Source organism: Solanum verrucosum, unplaced genomic scaffold, assembly GCF_900185275.1.
Source record: "Solanum verrucosum unplaced genomic scaffold, falcon-dt-bn FXZP01000103.1, whole genome shotgun sequence".
Classification (NCBI taxonomy): Eukaryota; Viridiplantae; Streptophyta; class Magnoliopsida; order Solanales; family Solanaceae; genus Solanum; species Solanum verrucosum.
Window position 1 is genome coordinate 4,649,643 of NW_026020048.1, and position 24,230 is coordinate 4,673,872.

Genomic DNA, 24,230 nt, shown 5'->3' on the forward strand with positions numbered 1-24,230 from the left:
AGTATTACTTATAAAATTAAATTTTTGAATGGTTGAAACGAAGAAATACTATGAAGGTGATAAAAAGACAATGGGACTCCCTACTAAAGCATAAGATAAGTTTCATAAAATATTTATAAGACTGACACTATTATATGCTGCTAATTAATTAAAGTTCAACTTACATACATATATAAAAAACGAGTGTTGTATTTCTTACGCAATTAGTACAATTAGTACTAATTGTGCTACTTATCCCGTTCCTTTTTACTTATCCAATTAAATTTTTTTGTTTTGTTTTTTTACTTGTCATTTTTAACAAATATATATATTACACCATCCATTTATTTAGAGAGTTAATATTTTTTAAAAAGATAGAACCTCTTTAATGAGTAAATTAATTTTAAAATTCTATCAATTAATAGGAATAATATAATAAACATATTATGTCAATTTTAATTTTTTAAAAAGTGTATTAAATAAAAAATAAACAAATAAATAGGAATCGGGGAGTATTATGTTCACAAAAAAAATGGACCCATTCTTATATCATTTGGTCCATGAATTTTTTAATTCATTTTGTGAGATAAAAAGCAGACTAATTAAATGTCCAGCTTGCTTATGATTGATTTTCATATTCAATCCAACTTGTTTGTGATTGATGACATAGTTGTTTATATGTCCACTGCTAAAAATAAAAATAAAAAAATTAATAAGGGATAAAATTTTATAGTTAAATAACAAATTTATATTAGTTTTATTTAATTATGAATTAATGATAAATTTTTAAAAGTTAATTCAATTAACTAAAATTTACTTAATGATAAATTACTTAAAATCTTTTGAACAATTTTTTTACTCTATCTGTCTAACAATACTTGTCCATTATTGATTTTGCATACTTCTTAAGAAATTATAAATAGAAGAGTAATTTACTAATATATTACACTTTGAATATAACAAATATAATGTCTTAAAGAATGTGATAGAAAAATAACTATAATTAATGACAAGAGTAAATTAGGAACTAGGAGTAAAATTATGCATTGATTTTATAAAGTGCACAATTATTATTGGACGAAGGGAGTACTTTTTTGTTCGGATTTAGTTGTTAAATTTTGACTTGACATATCTATTAAAAAAACAAATAATTTAGTATATTAAGTTTACTATTTTACAATATTAATTGATAGAGTTCCAAATGTATTACTCACTATATTTTTCAAAGATATTAGCTCAATGTAAATAAATTAAGGATATAAATTTAAATAAATAAAAACAACAAGTAAAAATAGAATAAATTAACACGTAAAAATGAACGGCGTAACTAATTTTATATTTTCTAACCATGGTTCTACCCATGAAAATAAAATAATTGTGGGAAACAAAAATGTAGTACTAGTAGTTTCCCAAAAATAGTTTGCGTGAGAGAATTATTTTTCTCTATAACAGGAAAAAATAAAATATATTAGCATTATTACATTACATGAAAGGATAGGAACGAATTTAACGTATTCTCCAAATATATAAAATAGGATTAAATTGTTGGGAAGATTCCGCAGACACCTTTTAAAATACCTAAAATACCCCTCCTTTCTTCTTTCTTCATCATCATCCATCTGTCTTTTACAAAAACGCGTACTCCTCTTCCCCTTTTGGCCCCACACGTTTTCCCTCTCTCTCTCTCTCTTTCTCTTTCTCTTTCTCTTCTTCCTCCTTTGCAATTTCAGAGGTTTTTACCCTGTACTGCCACCTCACTCCACCTCTCTGTTTTCTTACAATTCAAGATTTTTTTTTTCTTGATCCCATATAAAGATTTCATCTTTTTCTTCTATTGGGTGATTTGGGGTTTGGGTAAATCTTGTTTTGTTGTTCATGGCGTATCAGATGAGTCCAGGTGGGAGTAGTAGTGGTGGGGGATCGGGTTCGCCGTTTGCGGGTCGGGGCCCATATGGGGTTGGGGATACGACGTATACGAAGGTTTTTGTTGGTGGGTTGGCTTGGGAGACTAAGAGTGAATCACTCCGCAGTTATTTTGAACAGTTTGGGGATATTATTGAAGCGGTTGTTATTACTGATAAACATACTGGACGCTCTAAAGGCTATGGCTTTGTGAGTTTTTTTCTTCTTTAATAATTATGAGCAGTTTCTTTTGGGTTATGCTTTTTTTTTTTACTCGGATCACTTTTCAGTTGTAGTGTTGTAGTTGAAAGATTTGTTCTCTGTGTCGTTTGAGAAATCAAACAATTTTGAGGCAAATTAAACACTGTTGTTTGAAGACTGAAAGACTGTAAATTGACAGTTTAGGGGGGTGTTTTCTTGTGCTATTTTTGTGGTTGATGAGCTGGCCATGTTGAATTTTATCAGGCAAAGACTTATGTGCATGGTATCTGGCAATAATTGTCTTTAGCTACATGGCAGAAATCATGCATAGCATGACACTCTAGGCCCCCCCTTCTTTGTAGTGTGTTAGTTGGGTAATAATTTAGTAATACTATCTTGATTATTAATTAAGAAGAATAATATCTGTTTTAAAAGAAAATTACAGTTTCAAAAATACATTCTCAATTAGTCCTCATGGACAGAGTTACCTAGTTTCAGTGGAATTAGTTGAGGTATGCAAAAGTTGGCCTGAACACCACGGTCCTTAAAAAAAAAACATTCTTAATTCTGTGTCCACTTCTCAACTGGAGTGCTTGCCTTTTTTTATGGTGACAGTATACATGCTTGATAATGTTCAAAATCCAATTTTTCTGATCATGATTTGATATTATGCTGATTAGTTTACTGTGGAAATTAGGTTACATTCCATGATCCTGAAGCTGCATGGAGGGCTTGCACCAATCCTAATCCAATCATTGATGGTAGAAGGGCTAATTGCAACTTGGCTTCACTTGGGAGACCTCAAGGACTTTTACCTTATGGTAATGCATTATATTCTCTTTCATAATGTATCATTTTGCTAACTAGTTGTTGTTTCTCCTCTTCTTTTCCTCCCTTTTTTGCACCTTAAGCTTAGGCATTCGTGGGGGATAGCTGGGAAAAATCTGTCAGTTGATCTTTGTGATGCTATCTTTATTTCTCTTCTCCCACATTACTAAACAAAGGTATTAAGGGAAGGTGCATAGATAGGGAAGACTGAAGTTAAACCTGATTTTACAGAGAGAGATAGGAGAGCCAGCAATAACATTAATTGTTGATAGCTTGTATAAACCTTGTTTCAAGATATGTCCTTTTCCTTTGGTGTGGCTGAGCTGGTCTACTAGCTTGCAGATAGGATACTAATGTAACGATGTAGTGCTAATAATAACCCAAATAAAGATATATAACAACGGTAGTGCTAACAATAAACCAAAATTTGGAGTGATACAGTTAGCATATTTGGTGCACCATCTACATTTGACAATTACTAATTATCTTTCTCATCCCTTCAATTTTTTGTTCTTGTAGGACGTTTGAGATCTTCAATGACTTATCTGGGAAATCCACAGGCCCCGAGGGGTATGTATATGGGGAGCCCCTATTACCAGTTACCAGTTCCTTACAGCTATCAGTCTGGATTCTCATATCCTCCATATAGGTCAGTAATGACTACCCAAGCAGAGTATCAAACCCTGCTGTGCTGATATACCAAGCAAATTTAGTAGGCCAAAGATATATATACAGTTAACACAGTATATATTTGTCCTCTTCGAGTTACTTAACAGTTACTTTATCTCAAAATTACCCTGCAACTTTATAGACTTGTGAATTAGCACTGTAATCTTGCATCATCATCTTTATCACCTTAACTGTCATGTATTGCAATTTAATTTCATGACATAAGAAGGGGAGAGATGGATCTTTCTCTTTAACAAGCATGCTCCCCCCAAACAAAAATTGAAGTTGTGAAGGCAATAAAACAAATCTTTTCCTAAAAATAAATAAATAATAAGACATGCTTTTCCTGTGACAATGTCTTTTGTTGATACATGTGTCAACATCTATATATTTGTTGATTGATGTTCCTGTGGTTCTTTGGATTTGATTAGAATTTGTGGTATCAGATATATTTAAGAAATGCTCATGAATAAGTTAGTACTATCTGAAATATGTTACTGTTCTCATTGATTATACCTAATTTTCTTTCATTATTGAATGTCGTATTGCTAGGTTTCCTGCATATGGGCCAGACTATGTTTACCCACAGGTACTTCTACTTTGCATAGTTGGATGTTAAGTAGCATACTTTCTTCTCTTCATTCTTTTCTTTCTTACAAGGATTGGTATTGCTTAATTTGAGTAAGGGCTAGTGGACATGATTTTGTGCACCATTCCCCTATTCACGGATGTGAATATTTTGTGCACCATTCCCCTATTCACGGATGTGAATATTTTATGCATCATTTTCCATCAACGGCTATATTTTTTGCCTTTGCATTTCATTCAGATGTATGGGATACCAAGTACTGTTGGCACAAACACATTACAATTTGGCCAACTTGGTGCGCCGCCTGGCAGTCCTGCATATGCGTTTCGCGGTCATTTGATGACAGGTCCTCAGATGGTGCAATATCAGAGACCTAATGCTAGCGGAACTACGACAGACAATGTTCCTCTGATGCAACTACCATATCATTCAGGTACCACTTTTGTAGGAGTTACTCCCTGTGTCTGTGTGCAATCAGAAAGTGTCTCTTTGGCGTCTGTTTCTTCATTTGATGTTTGTATATGCAAACATGTTTTTTCCAACCCCAAAACCAAAATAATGTTCATTTTAGCACCGATTCACCCAGTTGAAGGGTCTAACTATGTGTGTTGAGAGATGAATTCAGCCTTTGTTTAAGGGAGCAAATATACTTATATATTGATCTGAACAACTAGAGTGTTTCAATTTGAACGATGACGTTTCCAAAATGTATGGCACAAGGCAACAAGCTTTTCTGTCCCAAATGTGGTCTGTTTTTATCATTATGATCTCTATTAGTCTATTATGTGGTTGTGTCAAAGTAAAAAAGTTGAAGTTATCTACATTTACCAGTTTCAAAAAAAAAAAAAGTTTTAAGTTGTTATCTTTTTGTAGTGAAGGTGCTTGATTACCCCATTTCTTCAGGCATCACCATGCCATCTCCTCGTCAGCCGCAGAATGCAGTACAAGCTCGTCCACCACAATTCACTCAGAGCAGTGGCTCTGACCAAATGGCAGGTTGAATGGTTTAACTGGATGTATCATGGTAAGGAAAGCATGAATTTTCATTATATCTTGCTTTGATGTGGATTTACCTTGAAAGTTTACACATGCTTATTTATGTTTTTCTGATGTTGATTCAATCGCAGGATGAATTCAAGGAATTGGCTCGCTGTTATTTGTGTGGTAAGACTAGGAACATGACCTTGAACGTCAGATGGGGAGGCAAACAGAGGTACTGATTCTCTGTTGGATGGATTTTCATTAGTGGTCTCTCAAATGACTGCTTATTCTAAACTATATATACACACTGCATGGTTTAACCGCCAAAGTCATTGTTAAGGTTTATTTGCATTTGTGTTTCAGGTCTTCCAAAGTCACGACCACCAAGAACTCGAGGGAATCACTTGTAAGATACCAAGAAGTTCAGATAACCATATCAGAAATGAGGAAGTGCCTGGACTGCTCTTTTGCAGTCTGTATGGACAATCTTGCCAGGACTTCAAGTCACTCATTCATTAAAGTATATAATTGAACTGATTGTGGAAGATGGTTTCCACAATCAGATTTAGTAGAATCAACATATGATTCTTTAAATAGGCCTGGGTCATCCTGGTCTGTAGGTGTACACTTCTCTTTAATGTCCATTTGACGTGTGCGTCTTTTATTTGTTTTTTCTTTTCGATGTTTTGATCTCCTTAGGGATAGGGGATCAATATCCAGGTCTTCATCTCCATCTATGAACTGCTATTTTCTAGGGACCTTTTTTCATTTGTCTCTTTTATGTTTTTTCAATATATGTTCCAGTGTGTTTGTTTAGGAACCAAGTCTCTCACCTTATCCTCTCCCTTATTAGAACGAGAAAGTAAAGGAGGACGAAAGGAAAGGAAAGGAAAGCAGGGCTACTTTGAAGGGCTGGAGAAAACCTCTGGTGCAGAGATCTTGTGATTATATGAGGCCATGTGCACAGGTTTTGCTTCGAGAATGTGAATGCTACTCAATGTAGTTGCATACTCTTGATCCTTCAGTCTGGTACCTGTTATTGTCGTTGTGTGCAATAAATAGCTAGTAATAGTGTCTCGTCTTCTTGGTCAGGTTTTCACAATATCCGTGGATGCCTATTTATCCTAGATAGCCTTTTTTATAAGCTTGTTTTTCATGTCCACCAAATTGTTTTCATTGTTGGAAGAGAACAATTACATTCTCAAGTCTCAACGTTAGTAGCAGAATTACTTACTTGTTAGTAAATGCAGCTGCAGCACCTAATCAACTAAAGATACTTTGGCCACTACTGCAGAGATGTTCAATGTTTAGCCACTTTTTAACGCAAATAAACGTACCTATTAAAAAAAAGTACTCTTGATCTGAACACGGAATAATTCTAATATAATTTGTTGGAGTTTGAAGCTCTGACAAGTGAATTTCCAACATTCCACTACCCTACAAGTGAAATATCTCATCATATTGAGCTGGAGTTCAGAATCTGATATTGGTTCACAAAGGAAACAAAATTCCCTTTGTGTTCTACAGTTTATTATGCTAGAATTTTGATACAATTTGAAAAGCAAAATTCCCTATTGTAATGTTTATTATAGCGGGAGGCTTGTTTGCACCCCAGGACACAATTATGAAATTTTAACTTTCATAACATGATTGTGGAGTTGGAAAAAAAAAGACGTCGTGGGTCAAATCATCTTTTCATTATTTCACGTATCTATCACTCATGAAACTTGTCTCAAAACTTATATATTTAAACTTCATTCCACTCTATGGGTAACTACTTTAAAACTTTATTATTATTTATATTGCATAAAGATAAGTGTTAAAAATGCATCTAAACTATTCCATTTTTTGAGTTTCATACCTAAACTATCGAGAGTGTGAATTTCATATTTAAATTATCATTTATTAATTTGAGAAACACACATCTCTCTTTTATAACACTTTTATGTGTGTAATACACTTTCTCTTTTATTTAAAAAAAATTGTCACATCACACTCCATAGAAATAAAACATTTCACCCTGACAAAAATTAAATAATTTATTAGTATTAGTTAAAATTAAAAATTAAAAAATATTATCCAAAAGAAATATATTTTTTATAAAATGAAAAGTAAAATATTATTTTTTTACCCCACTCTATCATTTCATCTCTCCCACCCCCTTTAAATACTAGTTTGGATATCTTTTTATTTTTCTACCCACTCCATCTAACCCTCCATTTCTAATTTTTGTTTTTGTTTTGTGTTAGATATATACATATCGAAAAGTTTTTTTACTGCCACCCCAAGATATTTATGTTATATTCGATACACAAGAAGAAAAAGATTCCTAAAAATATATGTACATATCTAACACAAAATGAGAAAAATGTAAAAATAAATAAATAAATTAGGAGCGGAGAATTAAATAGGATGGGGTAGAGTTTATATTTAAATTAAATAATATCAATTATTTTTGGGGAATGAGGCGAGTAATTTCGCGGGGGGGCGGGTAAAGGGTGAATTATAAATTTTTTAATAGACTATTTTATAAAAGAAACTTCTTCTTTAAGGAAAAAAGGACCCCGGGTGGGGGGACAGAGGTGGTGGAGTGGGGTAAGAAAAATAATTTAAATTTAAATTTTTAATTTTTTTTTGGGATAGTAATACTTTAATGTTTAATTTTTATTATTTAATTTTTGTCAAGGTGAAATATTTTATCCATGTGGAATATCATGTGTCAAAGTTTTTTCAAATAAAAGAGAGAGTGCAATTCACACCTCTCAAACTAATAAGTGATAGTTTAGTTATGAAACAAAAAAAAAGATAATTTAGATGTATTTTTGACACTTATCTCTATTGTATAATATTAAAACTTTGTGGAAATATCTTTACAAGTTCAAATTTCATAATTCGTAACTTCGTAAAAGTTATTGTTGGTGTTAGCAATAAAGGAGAAAGACGAGCGACATAGTTAGTGTATTTCAAATAAATGTAAATCACGTTTGAATTAATATAGTGTATTTGTAAGAAACTATACCTAAGTTGACTCGTAAAGTAAAAGCACGTAATTAAACTCTAAATCAGTGGGTTATGAGTTGTTTGCTCTTTTATTTATTATGAATTTTACACAAATCTCATAGTGTTAAGAGTTAATTACATTCTATCAAACTATTTTCAAATTGCAAAAATACCTTAAATTTGGTGGAATCCGCCGGATACATTCCAAAACATCTCGATACATCGCGTTTTGATTTTGGATACATCACTCAATGTCCGATACATCGCGTAAAGTGATTTATCCGAAGAATACATAGCGTAAAGTGATGTATTCGAGAAGAGGAGAGACTAGTTATTTTTGTAAATTGTAGGAAATTTTAGAGTATGATAAAGATCTCGAGTTCATTGGGCTGGGTTCGCTTTATATGGACCGGCCCAAGTCAAGAATCCATCATGATTCCTAAGTTCCAACTCCCAACTGAAATCAACGCGAGTCAAACCCAGCCGAGTCCCCAAACTCACCCATCTCTTCCCAAGATCTCATCAATTTAACTGTAAATTCTGCTCTGAAATCAATTTCCAGACCTCTTCACCATTATCAGCAACTCCAATTTCACCGGGGATCAGAATCGGAGCATTGAAAGAAATGGAGGAGTATCCAGAAGAACTCCGAACTCCGCCGGTAGCATTAGTATCTCTTGTAGGATGTCCAGAGCTTCACGCTTCAATCACAACTCACCTTCACTCCGAGCAGCCGCCTATTAATGCTCTCGCATTGCCTGATTTCTCCAAGATCTCGATTTTCGCTAAGCCTTCAAAGGACGCTTCTATTCCGCCTCCACCTGTCGCTGGAATCCTAAAGAAAGATTGGCTTCTCAAACATCGGACTAGAGTTCCGGCAGTTGTAGCCGCTCTCTTTAACTCCGATCACGTCTCCGGCGATCCCGCTCAGTGGCTTCAGGTCTGCACCAATCTTGAAAATCTCAAGTACGCTTCTTTTGTCCTTTTCCAATTACTTTTCGCAATGCGTGTTAAATTGTTTCCATAAAAAAATGTAGTACTTGGATCATTTCCAGTGCTCCGTTGCTCTATCAGTTAGGGAAAAATATTTTCCATCACATCAAACACGCGTTATATACTGGTTTTTAGACGTATATTCATTAAAAGAGTTGCTTAAGATAGTGTGCTGAATGAACAGAGGTGTATTACGCGGAAGGAACGTAAAATTGGTCGTGGTGGTTGTTGCTCCATCAAATTCTAAAGGTGAGTCTTTTACACATTCCTCTGTCTATGATCTATCTATCTGTTTATGGATTTCTTGCATGATAGGACTACGCAACATTTAATCACAAATTCTTAACTCATACACTTTCATGTGGAAGAGTTTTAATAGAACAGGAATAGACTTTGACACTTTCTCCAATATGGGTTCCATCTTAACTTCCAATACCTTTACTGTTCATTTGATTGCTAGGTTAACCTCCTAAGCTACATTTAGAAATGATTGATTAGACAAAGTAAATTCACAGAGAGTTGAAGCAAATGAATTAGTTTGGTGCAATTATATTCATCATATTCAGAGGCACTCAGGCTTATGGTTTTCTGGTGACTGGAAATATATCAAGTCATGGGTTGTAATTTTTCTTTCCCTGCTACTGGTATTTGACACAAGAGAGGTGAATGAAATTTGATAAAGAACGAATAGAATTATTAAACTATATTTGACTCTCTCCCTTATCTCTCTTGGTGGGAGGTCTTTCCTATGTCAACTTTTTCCTATTCTGCTCCCATCTTCTCACAATTTGAGGATTTGACCCACATGTGATGCTTCTTTTAAACAGATGATTTAAGTGAAGACCGTATGATTGCTCTCAGAAAGCGTGCAGAACTTGACTCCAAGTATCTTATCATCTTTGTTCCAAGCGAATCAGAACTTCAACAGTCCCTGATCAGGCATGCAGTTATTTCTCATACTATAACTAAATTTGAGTTACAGAACCCGGTGGTCTTTGTTATTTGAGATACCTATTGCAGGTTGGGAAACACATTTTCAGAATTAGCTAATTCGTATTACAAGGAGGAAGGAAGAAGAATTAAAGCACGTCTCGAAAGGAAAAATTTCCATTCTGCGGAGCTGAATATTCGATGCTGTTTCAAAGTAAGGGTTCCCTTTGAAGTTTAATATGTGTTGTCCTTGTAGTATGGTTTCCACATTACCTAACCTTGTTGGTATAATACAACATTATAGTATTATTTCATATTTTATCATTTAAATACTAACCTAGAAACTAGTTATTGTGCCCTTTATTATGTTTTCTCAATTATTCCCTGGAATTTTGCTTATGTAATGATTATGCTCTTCTTAACATTGTGACAGGCTGCTGTATATGCAGAATTTTGCAGAGATTGGGTTGAAGCATTACGGCTATATGAGGATGCCTATCATGCAGTGCGAGAGGTATATATATGGTAGTGTGCTTGACCTGTAGAATTTCGAGACCACTTCTTGATAGAGTCTTACTGCATTTTAGACAAGGTGAAGTACTTTGCATTACCAAGAGATGAGATGTAAAGAACTTTTGAGAACAGAGTGTTAGCTTCTTTTTGCTCTTCCATTTCTTTGTCTAGGAATATGATTGTTGTGTAGTCAAAGTTCCAAATGGATATAAATGGAAGAGACAAAGTGCTGGAGCCCGAGAACCACCTCTATCCCTTAGTCTGCATGAGTGTGGTCATTTGAGCGAATTCTAATAATGTTGAAGAGATTCATTGGTGAAACTTAATGGAGAACTTTTTCTGTTTCTTTCTCATCCACGTGTAGGTGCATTTCTGACTGAAGTTCATTTAGATGTATTGTCACTCCTGTCCACTTATAACCATTGGATCTGAGCTGTTAGAGCGTCGCTTGCGTATTTCAACAGAACCAAGTTTATTGCTTGAGCGTGGTTCCTTTATTTCTTTTATGTTTGACTATCTTTAAAATCCAAAGGAACCATCTCATCCAAATAAAAATCCAAAGAAGCAACCATGAGGGGCATATTTCCATCCATGTCGTGGGAATAGCTGACCGCAGTAGATAAGTGGTGTCTCCTTTCTCGTGCTTAATTATAGTTGCACAGGTTTTCATTGATTTACTTTCTTAATGTTTCTTCTCTTAGGAATAGTTGCATAAAAGGGTGGATGAATTGTCATTACCAGTTCCAACTTCTTTATGAACAAGATACGTTCATAGTTCCATTAGTAAGACATAACTTAGCAGATTGCCTGAGTTGTAGCAGATTAATTGCTTTGAAGCCTTAAACTGTTGCATAAACACGTTTTGCATTTTATGCATCTTTTGATTCTTATAAATAGAGACCTATAAATGATACAGATGGTTGCAACATCAACTAGATTGCCTCCTATTCAACGGTTGATTGAGATCAAAAGTGTGGCAGAGCAACTGCATTTCAAGATTTCTACATTGTTGCTGCATGGTGGAAAACTTGCTGAAGCAATTGCCTGGTTCCGCCAGCACTATGCTTCTTACAGGAAGCTCGTTGGAGCACCAGAAGTTATTTTCCTTCACTGGCAATGGTTAAGCCGGCAATTTCTAGTATTTGCTGAATTACTAGAGACAAGCTCTATCACTGCTCAGCATGTTTCCACTTTGGTCTCAGAAGCTACTGATAGAACAACTCAGTGGGAATTTCATTCAGCTTATTACTTCCAGGTTGGATAGTTTTTCTTGTCAAGCTATTCATTTATTGTGGTTCACGTGTTCGATTAGTATCCAAATGACTAATAAACTAAGCCTCAATCAAATTTGTTGGAGTCTGCTATATGAATCCTATGTATTCTTTCTGCTCCTTTCAGACCCTTCCATTATGAGTTGCTAAAATAGTGGTCTTCTAAATCTCCCACTTATCCTTGCACTAATATACAAGTCTATCAAAACAAAAAAACTCATAGAAAACATAGGATCTAATTTAAGTGTACCCACAAGACTCAATCATAATTAGGTGTATCATGTCTATAAATCGTTACTTTCATCATGTTCGATCCTTAGTCAAGTTTAGATTGTTCCATAGAGATTGTAAGTCCTTTGAGACAGTTACATTACTTCATCAAGAAATTAACTCCTTCCATGTGATTTTAGGTCTATATCTTCTCCTCTTGTCACCTTCATTTATTGTAATGTCACACCTATAGAGCAGTACATAGGGAGATACGATTTAGCTATCTTGAAAATTACATTTTCTTTTCTTGAATGTCAACCACCAGAGTAAGTAGGAAAAAGTGGATGATAATTGATAGCTAGCCTATAGCTCCTTAAAGTTTTTTTTTTGTTTTTTTTTGAGAAGGTAACAGTCTTGTATTATATTCCAAAAAAAACCAAACTTGCCACAACTTGTTACAGGTTTACTAATTACAAATAAAAGGAGAGTATCAGGAAGATCTTCAATCCTAAATAAACAAAAATTACAAGGTGCCTAAAGCATTCATTACTGATTCTAGATCTTCCATATACTCCTGTTTACACCAAAAATGAAATAAAACCAAGCAATTCATCTTCATCTTCTGGATGCTGTTACTTTTGTTCTGGAAGCATCTGAGGTTCCTCTCTTTCCACACAGACCACCAGATACAGGTGGGGATGATCTTCCATCTTTCTTTATGACCAGAAATGTAGGCAAAGCTACTCCATATCTTCAGGGCCTGGACAATATTTCTTGGCATCACCCAAAAAAGGTCCTTCCAATTGATGAAAATGCTCCACAAAATATTAGTGATCCTACAGTGAAGAAAGAGGTGATTGACTGTTTCAGCCTCTTCTCCACACAGGAAACACCTAGGGCTCAGGTGGATACCCCTTTTCATGAGGTTCTCCTGAGTCAAAACAGCCTGCTTTGCTAGTAGCCAAGTGAAGCAGGACACTTTAGGAGGTATTTTAACTTTCCAGATAAGTTTCCATGGCCAGCCAGTAACCTGATGGGTGAAAGAGTTGAACTTTTTGTAAGCTTCCTTCACACTAAAATTTCCGTTGCAGTTATGTTTCCAAAACAATCCATCTTGGGAGGTAGAAGTTCCTTTGAATTGTTCAAGGATTCCAAAGAAATCTACTAGTCTTTGGATCTCCCAATCATTTAGGGGCCTTCTAAAACTCAAATTCCATCCCTGATTTGACCAAACTTCTGCCACAGTGTCTTTTTGTTGTTGGTTCAGAATGTAGATATCTGGGAAGAGGGTTTTTAGAGAGCCTTGTTCTAACCAGCTGTCCTCCCAGAAAGAGACCTTCATGCCATTTCCAATTCTAATGCTGCAATTTTCTCTTAATTTTGGCCAGAAATTTCTGATGGCCCTCCAGATGCTAGTTCCATAAGTACTAGTGACCATTTTGGTAGACCAGTGGTCCTCCATTTCATACTTCTGCTTGATAAGTTCTTTCCATAGTGCATGTTCACTGGAAGCTAGTCTCCATAGCCATTTCATCATAAGGCTTTGGTTCTGAATCTTCAAATTCCTTACCCCAAGACCTCCTTTTTGTTTGCTCCCAATCAATTTATCCCACTTAACCAAGTGGAATTTCTTAGTGTCACTGTTTCCTTCCCATAGGAAATTCCTCCTTATTGCATCAAGTCTGTTAATGACCCCATCTGGGATAGGAAAGATAGACATCATGTAGGTAGGCATGGAGTCAAGAACACTATTGATGAGAGTGAGTCTCCCGCCAAAGGAGAGATATTGACTCTTCCAGCTCACCAATCTTCTTTCACACTTCTCGACCACCTCATTCCAGATTCCTGAAGACTTGCTTTCTGCTCCTAGTGGCATGCCCAAATATGCAGTTGGTAATTCGCCAGTCCTCCCCCCAAGTGTACCAGCCAGAGAGGTTAGATTGATGACCTCATTCACTGGGTATAGGAAGCTTTTTTCCCAATTGATATGTAGTCCTGATATGGCTTCAAATAGCACGAATATGACTCTGAGAACCATCAGTTGGTTTCTGTTGGCATCACAGAAAACCAGAGTATCATCAGCATATTGTAAGTGTGTAATCTCCATGTCACAACCCACCCTATTTGATACTCTGAAGCCCCTCAACCATAGTTTCTCTTGAGCAATCTTCAACATATCATTGAGTCCCTCCATAGCTATAATGAATAAGAAAGGAGACAGAGGATCTCCTTGTCTTAATCCTCTCTGTGAAGAGAAGAAACCTGTAGGAGAGCCATTGATTAGAATAGAATATTTCACAGTACTGATGCAAAACTTTATCCATCTCACCCATCTACCACCAAAACCTCTTTTGGATAAGGTCTCCAGCAAAAAATTCCAGTTGAGATGGTCATATGCTTTCTGAATGTCCAGCTTGCATAGAATGCCTGGCACCTTGCTTCTAATCCTAGAATCCACACATTCATTAGCCATCAAAATAGCATCCATGATCTGTCTTCCTTTAATGAAAGCAAGTTGTTGTGTGTCCACTAGCTTGTGCATAACCTTTTTAAGCCTCTCAGTAAGCACCTTAGAGATTATTTTATACACACTGCCAATTAAGCTAATGGGTCTAAAATCTGTGAGTTTTTTTGCACCCATCTTTTTGGGAATTAATGCCACATAGGTGGAGTTGAAGCTTTTCTCAAAGAAACCTCTCTCATAATTTTTTTTTACTGCAGCAATGACTTCCTCTCCAACAACCTCCCAACAGTGGGCATAGAAGGCCATGGTGTAACCATCTGGACCAGGGGCTTTGTCTCCAGCACAAAGCTTTACACACTCCCAGATCTCTTGGTTCTCAAATTCCCCCTGTAGCATCCTATTGTCTTCTTCAGAAATTTTGTGCCCTTCCCTGCAGCCACCAGAGGGTCTCCAAGTCTCAGTTTCAGAATATAGCTTCTGGTAGAAGTCTATGATTTCTTTTTTTATTAACTCTGGATCTTTGATTGCTTCACCATCCACATTTAATTCGTCAATGTTATTGTATCTCCGGTGAGAGTTTGCAGTTTTGTGAAAGAACTTCATGTTCTTATCCCCCTGCTTCAACCAATTAACCCTAGATCTTTGTCGCCAAGATATCTCCTCAAACTTTGCTAAATTTTCAAACTCTATAAGGAGATCAGCCTTCAGTTGAATCTCATCTTCATGAAGAGCTCTTTGATCTTGCACTTCTTCTAATTCTGCAATTTGATTGAGAACATTCTGTTTCTGAGAGGCTAAGTTTCCTTGGGAAGTTTTATTCCATTCCCTCAACTTATCCTTAAGAGCTTTCTGAAAGCTAGGATAAAGTCTGGCCTCCCTTCACATACTATAGATCTCCACCATTCCTTCACTCTATCCAGGAAACCCTCTGTCTGTAGCCACCAATTTTCAAATTTGAAATAGGACCTCACAGGTTTCCAATTCCCACTTTGAAGCATTATGGGATTATGGTCAGAGGTAACCTTGTGCAGTACTGTTTGTTTGATGTTTCTGAATATTTCATCCCATTCATCAGACAAAAGAAATCTATCTAATCTGGATGCTGTGTCATGCCTGTCCCCTTTCCTCCAAGTATACTTGCCCCCTACTAGGTGGGGATCCAACAATCCCATGTCCTCAATAAAGTCAGATAGATCTGTCATTGCTCTAGATATCCTAGAGCAATTCTTCTTTTCAGATGGGAATCTAGCTGTGTTAAAATCTCCGCATACCACCCACGGACCATCAAATAAACCTCTAGCTGAGCCAACTTCCCACCAGACTTCCTCTCTTTCTTCCCTACTATTTGGAGCATAAATGCCTGTGAGAAACCAAATTAAATCTTGGTTTATCCCAGTGAGCTTACATGTGATTGAGTAAGCTCCTAGGCTGCTTACTTCCCCTGACCACACTCTCCCATCCCACATAATTAAAATACCACCTCTGGTTCCACTGGCTTCCAGTTGGCAGTATTTAACCCATCTGTTGGCCCATAAATCTTTCACGACGCTCCCAATCTCTCCCTCAATTTTCGTCTCTTGAAAGCAATAAATGTCAGCTTTCCAACTATGAATTAAATTCTTGATTATACTCCTTTTGCTCGCCTGGTTCAGACCCCTCACATTCCATGATATGATGTTGACTATCATTGATCACCTGAGATGGTGTATCCCCCCTTACTTCTTGTTCCATTGCTTCTGAAAATACTGCCACATTCCAAGCTCTTCAGTTCTTTTGCCCCTTTGACTGCTGAAGTCAATTTAGCAATTTCCTTCCCCTTATCATTGTTGATCTGCCTCATACTGTCGATCTTCATAAATAGCAATGTTGCTTCCTCTTTGCATCCCTTAATGTCAACACCAAAATCTTTTGCGAACTTAAGTATATTCTGGTGAATCCAGATTGACATGTCAAACTCTGGGTCATCTTCTTCCTCCAGATTCTTTTGATTTAAGGGAACTGCTTCTTCTATAGAAATCAGACTGGAATTATTTTCCTCGAGCCTTTGTGGGGTACGCTCTTGCGTGCAAATATTATCCACGGCTGTATAGTTTCTAGGATTTCCTGGGGTCATATTTACCATCTCTCTCCTTCTCTCTCCTCATGAATCTTCTCCGTGGTATTCATCCTTGGCGTCTGCCCTGTTTCTAGCTCTTCTGGACAATTTTGAAAACTTGCGGTGGAGGAGATATTGTTTGCTTCAAGTTCTATCGTAAACGGATCAATTAAAAAAGATGGGCCACTTTCTTTTGTTTGTTCCTTTAAAATACTTTGGGCCAGCAGATCTGGGCCCAACTTCCCCCCCTTGTGCACCAGCCTATTTCTCTTAAAAGGAGACATTAATTGAATCTCGGGCGCACGTGTTCCTACACGTGAGGTATTAGCTGGCAATTTTGAAATTGCAGGGTCATAGGACGACCCCACGTGACCTGACACTTCTGTAAAACCTAAAAGTTTTTCATTCACCTTAGGGACGGTCCTTTCAGTAGACCGCTGGTCCTTGAAAAGCACTACTCTGCCTTCATCGGCGATAATTCTCGCCGGCGCCTCTACCCATATCTGTACCTTGAAAGTCAACCCTTCATGTACCAGTTCTACGAAACTCGGAACATCGTCTCCATCTCCTCTTATCTTCAATCTCGCCCATTTAAGATGATTTCGCAACTCAGTTTGAATCCAACCACCACAGAAGTTTCCGATCTCACGGAAGACTTTTGGGGACCAAAGTTGAAGGGGTATGCCCACTACCCTAATCCATACTTGGTTCAACCTTTCAGATGTGGCGGTTGAGGTCGGCGACCACCATTCCAGAGAGAATTTATGATATTTCCAGAACCATTCCCCACTGATAGTATGGTCTGCAGCGGTTTTATTTGGAAACTCAAAGAGAAATCTGTTGTGACCCAGCTCATAAATGTTGATGCCGTGATAATGTTTCCATGAACTCACAACCCACCGACGGACCTCCGACAGAGTGACATTGGGGATCTCCTCCGGGAGACTTCCGACCACACTTTTTTCTAAAAGTTCGTTCTGGCTCTTTGTTGTGACCTCAGAGATAATAATCGAGTTCCCTTTTTGTTGAATCTTTGCAACATTTATTTCTCTTGTTGACCATTTATTATTCCTGACAGAGTCAAAATACAATAAACCCTCCTCTGTTTTCCTGTGAACCACCTTAGATATCTTTTGAGCCTTTGCATTTATGAATCTGGTTATTTTAGTTGATATGTCCATCCAACCGGAATTTAAAGACCACTCTGGAATAAAGATGACGGCTCTCCTCTTCCCCTGTGTTTTTATGATACTAATATACCTTCCATCTTTATTGAAATTCTTTGAGCAGAAAAATTCTGTGGAGTGATCCCATACCTTCCATCTACGGACAAAGTTGCCTTGATCCTTCGAAGCTTCCTTAAGGGCATAGACAAGCCACTCCATTGTCTTCTGGCTCACAGTCATTCTTGTCACCCTATTTCGCCCTCTCTCTACCCAGTCATACCAAGTTTCTGCTTTGGAGACTACCCTTGTGATGTCGTAGGATTTGAAACCCACCGCGAAGTAGATGGTATCATCTGCCATAGTGGGTGTTCTGAAAGAAAAGGGGGAAAGAAAGAAAGGATTTGGAGGAAAAAAAAGGTGGAAAAGGAATTCCGGCAATAGAAGATCGCCGGAGAGGGGGCTTCTAGGGCCCAGAAGGGACCTCTAAAAGTTTGTCTTGGTAACCGTGCCTGGGAGGAAAAAAGTTTATTTTGCCTTATGAAGTTTGATTCTACCTAAATCCTAGAGCTCCTTAAAGTTGAACAATGATTAGGCTCTTAAACTATGTAAGAGACTCCAGAGCTTTGGTTTAGTTGTAAGAGCGCGGTTTGTGATGTGTGCGCTAGGCGAACATCACAGGTTTTGGGTCCTGCCACAGACAATAGCCCAGTAAATAAGTGGAGAAGGGTAGAGGGATGGACTTATTATCCACCGACTTTTGTATCGTTTGCCACCTCGGGTATTTCTTTGTTATCAAAATGAAAAAATCACAACTACGTAAGAGCAAGATGGAAATAACCTTTAGCCACTTTCTCCATTAATCCAGATACCTTCTTGGTCGTCATCTTCCCATAGAAGTTCCCATCATTTAGACAGTTGTTACAAATACTAACAGACCTCAAGTTTTTTGTCGTTACCAGTTTAAAAAATACCTCAAGTTCTTAACTTTCCTGGAAGATTTTTTTTTGAACTGGATATGGAAGTGGGCATTACTAGTTAGCTCCTCCAGACCTCCACATCAAAGACAAATGACATTTTCATTTGCCTGGAAATTGGAATTTCTATTAGGTATGAGACGGTCGTAATTTGAGAAACTAGAACCAAGTAATATGGAACTTCTTTTACACCATATCCCGCTGCTTTTCCCAAAAGCAGATGCAGGTTTCACCAGTTCTTTATAGAATCGTGTCATTGTTGGACAAAAGCTGACTTAACGCAGTTGAATATTTGCTCATTATTAATGAAAATAAACTCCTAGTTTCTTGATTATGTCTCTTTGCCCCTCACTAAGATGACAATGAATGGGGAGATGAGATCCATCAACTTTAGGCCTCAAGGAGCAGTTTTGGTATTCTTTCTCAAAATAAGCTGCCAGCAACCATGTTCCAATTTTTAATTTTTGCTTAAAGCCCCATCTGTAGCTGAACCGTATATCCTTATGTACTACTTTACCTGCTTTATCCTTGTAGCTCAAGAGTCCTACGACTCTATTCATATGCTTGCTTATCTAGCTTTATTTTAAACAGCTAGCAGCTCATTACTTGAAGGAAAAGAGTTCTTCCCTTGAACTTGCGCTATCTATGTCTGAAACTTCTGGTGAGATTGATGGGAATGCCGATTCTGTGATAGCTGCTTCTTATGTTGGTCAGTCTGCAAAACTGCTGGAGATTGGAGATGCAGTTATTATGCAATCGTGAGTGTGGTGATTTCCTTCTAGTAAATTAGTTCAGGAATTTTATTTTTATTTTCTTACTTCTCCATACTTTCTCCACGTCTATATTTGCAGTCTTAGTGATGAAGATTATTCCCGTTATGCTCTGGCTGAAGGAAAGAGATTGCAGGACTCTTATGAAATTATTGCTCTCCTTAAAAAATCTTTTGAAGCATACAACAATGATAAAGCCTCTCGGATGGCTGCCTACTGCGGTTTCCAAATGGCTAGAGAATATTTCACAGTAGATGAATATAGTAATGCAAAAGAAGTTTTTGAGAATGTTGCTAGTCTTTATCGACAGGAGGGCTGGGTTACTCTATTATGGAATGTCTTGGGTTACCTCAGAGACTGCTCAAAGAAAACTGCTCTTGTGAAAGATTTCATTGAGTACTCTCTTGAAATGGCTGCTCTACCAGTATCTACTAATGTTGCTGGTCAAAGAGACTGTGGCCCAGCTGGGCCTGCAAGTCTTGCCCAGAGAGAAATAATACACAATGAAGTGTTTTCTGTAATAAGAGGAGAAACAGAAAGTGCATCTACTGAAGAAAACAGTAGCCTGAAAGTAACAGCTGATAATCCCCTTTATCTTGAGATTGATCTCGTCAGTCCCCTCAGAGCAGTACTTCTTGCTTCAGTTGCTTTTCATGAACAAGTAGTTAAGCCTGGTGCAGAAACAGTGATTACCCTCTCCCTTCTATCTCAACTACCCCTTAACGTTGAAATTGATCAATTAGAAATCCAATTTAATCAGTCGGAGTGTAACTTTGTCATTGTTAATGCTCAAAGATCCCATTTAGCTGCAATATCCTGTTTGCAGCCTGGTCGTCGAGTGGAGACAGCTCCCACCCTGGAACTTCGCACAAACAAATGGCTGCGGCTCACATACGACGTGAAACCTGGTAAGCTGATTACTTAACTTTTACTTGTTGCAACTCCAAGCATGAACTATTTCATGTTTGATTGGAGAACACGTCAAACTGTATATAGTCATCCCATGGACAGAACATCCTCCCTAATAATTAACCAAGAAATCATCTATGACTATTTCTCGTTCCCAGACCTCAAAAACAACTTCCATAACAACACTCTGATAAGACTATCAAATCTTTTACTCTGAGCCTTTCTTACCTAATGGACCACGTCCCGGTTTATCAAATGAAACTTTTGTGTCTTGTCATTTGAGTTCCATAAGAAGTGAGAAGTTCCTCTGAAGTCCTTCCATCTGTTCAGTTGCACTTGCCGGTGTGCGCATGATAGATGTGTAAAATGTCCAGATTGGATCTTGTTTCTTGACTATGCGCCTCCCTCATCAGGTTGATTTTTCTTGGGTTTTCTATGTTTTTCCATTTGATTATTAGGAACCATACTGTTAAGGCTTTCCAAATTCCACCTCATCCCATTGAGTCCTGATTCCAGCTTCTGCCCACACTGAAACACTTAATCCACTGCCACTGTAGTGCTTTATCCCGAAGCCGGTCCTTCCATTGCCAATATAAACAAGAAGGGAGAGAGGGAATCTCATTGTCTAACATCTCTCTGAGGTGAGAAAAATCCAGTGGGACCACCATTGATCAAAAATGAGTATTTCACTGAGGAGATAATGAATTAAAGCATTTTACATAATAATACTCTGCTATCGACCCTAATTTTTAATTAAAATATGCCTTTTTATTGCATCTTAAAGTGGCATAACATTTGAATGATGCAGAGCAAAGCGGAAAGCTGGAATGCATATATGTAACTGCAAGATGGGGTCAACATTTTACTATCTGTTGCCGAGCTGAAAGTCCTGCCTCCATGAGTGATTTACCCCTCTGGAAATTTGAAGACATAATGCAAACTATACCAATGAAGGATCCTGGTCTGGCTTTCTCTGGTCAGAAGGCTGTCCAAGTTGAAGAACCAGACCCACAAGTGGATCTAAAGTTAGATTCGTCCGGCCCTGCATTGGTCGGAGAGAGTTTTATTGTTCCTGTGATTATCACCTCAAAGGGCCATAGTGTTCACTCTGGTGAATTGAAAATTAACCTTGTTGATACAAGAGGTGGTGGCTTGCTTAGTCCAAGGGAGGCAGAATCATTTTCATCAGATAATCTTCATGTAGAACTTGTTGGAATATCTGGACGAGAATGTGAAGATCTTGCTAATTCAGAGAACATTCAAAAAATCCAGCCCTCTTTTGGATTGATTTCGGTCCCATTTTTGGATGAGGGAGAGTCTTGGTCCTGCAAATTAGAAATTAGATGGAACCGTCCTAAGCCTATCATGCTTTATGTGTCACTGGGTTACTTTCCTCAAAGTCCGGAACTTAGCTCACAGAGAGCTCATGTGCACAAAAGCTTGCAAATTGAAGGTAAGACTGCTGTTGTGATGAGCCATCGCTTCATGTTGCCATTTCGAAGGGAACCACTGCTGCTGTCAAAGACCAAACCAGCTTCCGATTCTGACCAAATACCATCTCTGCCTTTGAATGAAACAAGTATGCTAGTTGTTAGTGCTAAGAACTGCACTGAGGTGCCTTTGCGATTGTTGTCCATGTCCGTGGAGGCAGTTGATGCTAGCACCTGTGATGTGAAAACTAAGAGTAAGAACCCAGAAGAACATGTGCTGCTTGTGGCAGGAGAAGAGTTTAAACAGGTTTTTGGTGTCACTCCTGAGGTTAATCTTCCTAAGCTAAACATGGGCATTGTGTGTTTGAGATGGAGAAGGGATCATGGAGATGGAGAAAGATTGACTTCCTGTAGCACAACATCTGCAGTTGTAACGAAACACAGTCTGCCTGATGTAAATGTGGAGCAACCTCCACTGATCGTGAGTCTAGATTGTCCTCCTCATGCTATTCTTGGAAATCCGTTTACATACTCCATCAAAATTACTAACAGAACACAGTTTCTTCAGGAGGTCAAATACTCTTTAGCGGATTCACAGAGTTTTGTTTTATCAGGGCCTCATAATGATACGACTTTTATTTTGCCAAAGTCTGAGCACATACTTAGTTATAAGCTTGTACCGCTTGCCTCAGGTTTTCAGCAGCTTCCTAAAATCACATTGACCTCAGTACGATACTCAGCTGGCTTTCAACCTTCAGTTGCAGCTTCTACGGTGTTTGTATTCCCATCTGAGCCTCATTTTGGGTTGAAGGATATTGGAGAAATGAGAATGGAATCTGTTGCAGCCGAATAGGTTTCTACAAAAAGTTATTCAAGTTTTAAGTTTGAGGCTGATTAGTCGAAGAAGCTTAATGATAAGAAAGCATGCTTCTGGATTATTTGAAGCCACTCTCGCCTGTGGATTTTCAATGTATGAGTTCAAGATGCTGGCATGACATTTTGACTGAATGCTTGCCACGAGGAATCTTTGGTGGAGACACAGATTTGTGTAAGCAGTACATTAGTGTGCTCTCTTCCGTTTGATTATCTGTAATTTGTTACTGATCTCTTAAAGAGGGCGGGTGGTGAAGCTTTCAGGATCAGATCTGTTGGTAAATCACACTAGCTCATAAAATTATTTTTCCAACACTCCAGAAAATGTGTGTTTTAAGCATTTACAAATACGAAACCAGCTAGAAAGAGCTTAATCCGTTCTTTGCTTTTGTATTTAGATAACTTGATTCAGGAGGTGGCACTGGTTATTTGGCTCTGATGATGCAAATATTCTGAAACTTTATGGTTACTGGCTCTGAATTCTGATAAAAAAATCCACTCTCAGTTTCATCTCTTTATTCACGTTTTTACCTTCACATAGATAAGGCAAAAGGAGCAACAGTTCATAGTTATATTGTACTCTCCGTCATAATAGCCACTATCCTTTATACCTGTGTTGAAAAAAAACTGAGATCACTTATCGAAGTCAAATTTTACAAGTCGGGTTTGGAAGGGTGGTGTGTACAGTCTTATCTCTATCTTGTGATGATAGAGATGTGTTGTTTCCTACATATCTATGGCTTAGTTAAAACATGTATGAGAGAAAAACAATATGAAAGAAGTCATGTCGAAAATAATGAACTGTAGCAAGATAATACAATAACTGAATCAAAGAAAACAACCTAAGAATAGGAGCATCTTTATAAGACCATGGCAAATAAATTCTTAGTCATGTGAGAAACAAATTGTACAATTACAAACCATCACCGAGTATAGAGTGAAGTTATCTTACATAATAAAAGAATATGATTGTATTGTCAACAACCCTATAGATTTTAGGTGTCCACCCAAAAATAATACAAACGATCATTTTCTAGTAATTAAATGAAACTTATGGATGATTTAGACATCTAAGTTAATGGTAGTAAAAATTTAACAAACTTCACAATTAATAACAATTGTCCCTATTGTAATAAAGGAAATGTATGAGCTGTAATAACATTTTTTTGGTAATATGAATATCATAGGCGTGATTTAGACATCGAGTCCAAATATAGTATGCATAAGAAAAATATATTGATTTTGTTGGGTCTTACGTGGATACTTTTGTATAAGTGTAGGATTTCTTAAAAAGAAAGAATATAATTAACAAAAGAAATCTTATTGTTGAAAACTATTTGCTTAAAAGAGTAAGAAAATCATGACTATATATTTAGGATTTGTATCAAATCTTTAATTAAAAATTGAGCAATTTTAGATTTCAATTCTATATATTACCAAATAGATAAATTACAGTACTGTATTCTTCTTAATTGTAACTGAC

At 37.1% G+C, this 24,230-nt stretch overlaps 3 protein-coding genes across 6 annotated transcripts in view; 2 read left to right on the plus strand and 1 right to left on the minus strand.

Moving 5' to 3' along the window:
• The window catches only part of LOC125821974 (zinc finger CCCH domain-containing protein 1-like), a 325,811-nt gene that overhangs the window by 177,368 nt on the left and 124,213 nt on the right, over positions 1-24,230 (minus strand). The window contains exon 1 of one of the 2 annotated variants that reach the window (XM_049501338.1): positions 21,124-21,128. The exons of the other annotated variant lie outside the window; for it this stretch is intronic. The gene's annotated coding sequence lies outside the window, so the exon portion shown is untranslated. Of the gene's footprint in view, positions 1-21,123; positions 21,129-24,230 lie in introns of those variants that run through there. 2 annotated transcript variants of the gene reach the window in all.
• Positions 1,583-5,903, plus strand: LOC125821976 (uncharacterized). 2 transcript variants are annotated; one of them, XM_049501342.1, is made up of 8 exons: positions 1,583-2,091; positions 2,780-2,903; positions 3,430-3,559; positions 4,132-4,168; positions 4,409-4,601; positions 5,042-5,192; positions 5,296-5,381; positions 5,513-5,903. In XM_049501342.1, exons 1-6 carry the CDS (start codon positions 1,855-1,857, stop codon positions 5,167-5,169), a joined length of 849 nt encoding a protein of 282 aa, XP_049357299.1. In that variant the 5' UTR covers positions 1,583-1,854; the 3' UTR covers positions 5,170-5,192; positions 5,296-5,381; positions 5,513-5,903. The 2 variants fall into 2 exon arrangements, with proteins under 2 accessions (XP_049357299.1, XP_049357297.1); XM_049501340.1 differs by having other exon boundaries at positions 1,602-2,091; positions 5,290-5,381.
• Positions 8,664-23,062, plus strand: LOC125821955 (uncharacterized). Of its 2 annotated transcripts, none has more exons than XM_049501309.1 (9): positions 8,664-9,115; positions 9,327-9,391; positions 9,970-10,081; positions 10,163-10,286; positions 10,506-10,586; positions 11,502-11,840; positions 19,357-19,523; positions 19,617-20,443; positions 21,253-23,062. In XM_049501309.1, the coding sequence occupies exons 1-9, from the start codon at positions 8,775-8,777 to the stop codon at positions 22,725-22,727; spliced, it is 3,531 nt and encodes a 1,176-aa protein (XP_049357266.1). In that variant the 5' UTR covers positions 8,664-8,774; the 3' UTR covers positions 22,728-23,062. The 2 variants fall into 2 exon arrangements, with proteins under 2 accessions (XP_049357266.1, XP_049357267.1); XM_049501310.1 differs by having other exon boundaries at positions 8,846-9,089.

What these genes read in the sequence shown, in the direction of transcription:
- LOC125821976 (XM_049501342.1), top strand. Translation starts at nt 1,855, where the DNA reads ATGGCGTATCAGATGAGTCCAGGTGGGAGTAGTAGTGGTGGGGGATCG. An exon ending in GCTCTAAAGGCTATGGCTTT is followed by an intron (nt 2,092 to 2,779) that starts GTGAGTTTTTTT and finishes TGTGGAAATTAG; the next exon opens with GTTACATTCCATGATCCTGA. An exon ending in TTCTCATATCCTCCATATAG is followed by an intron (nt 3,560 to 4,131) that starts GTCAGTAATGAC and finishes TCGTATTGCTAG; the next exon opens with GTTTCCTGCATATGGGCCAG.
- LOC125821955 (XM_049501309.1), top strand. Translation starts at nt 8,775, where the DNA reads ATGGAGGAGTATCCAGAAGAACTCCGAACTCCGCCGGTAGCATTAGTA. An exon ending in CTTCAACAGTCCCTGATCAG is followed by an intron (nt 10,082 to 10,162) that starts GCATGCAGTTAT and finishes TACCTATTGCAG; the next exon opens with GTTGGGAAACACATTTTCAG. An exon ending in CACATACGACGTGAAACCTG is followed by an intron (nt 20,444 to 21,252) that starts GTAAGCTGATTA and finishes TGAATGATGCAG; the next exon opens with AGCAAAGCGGAAAGCTGGAA.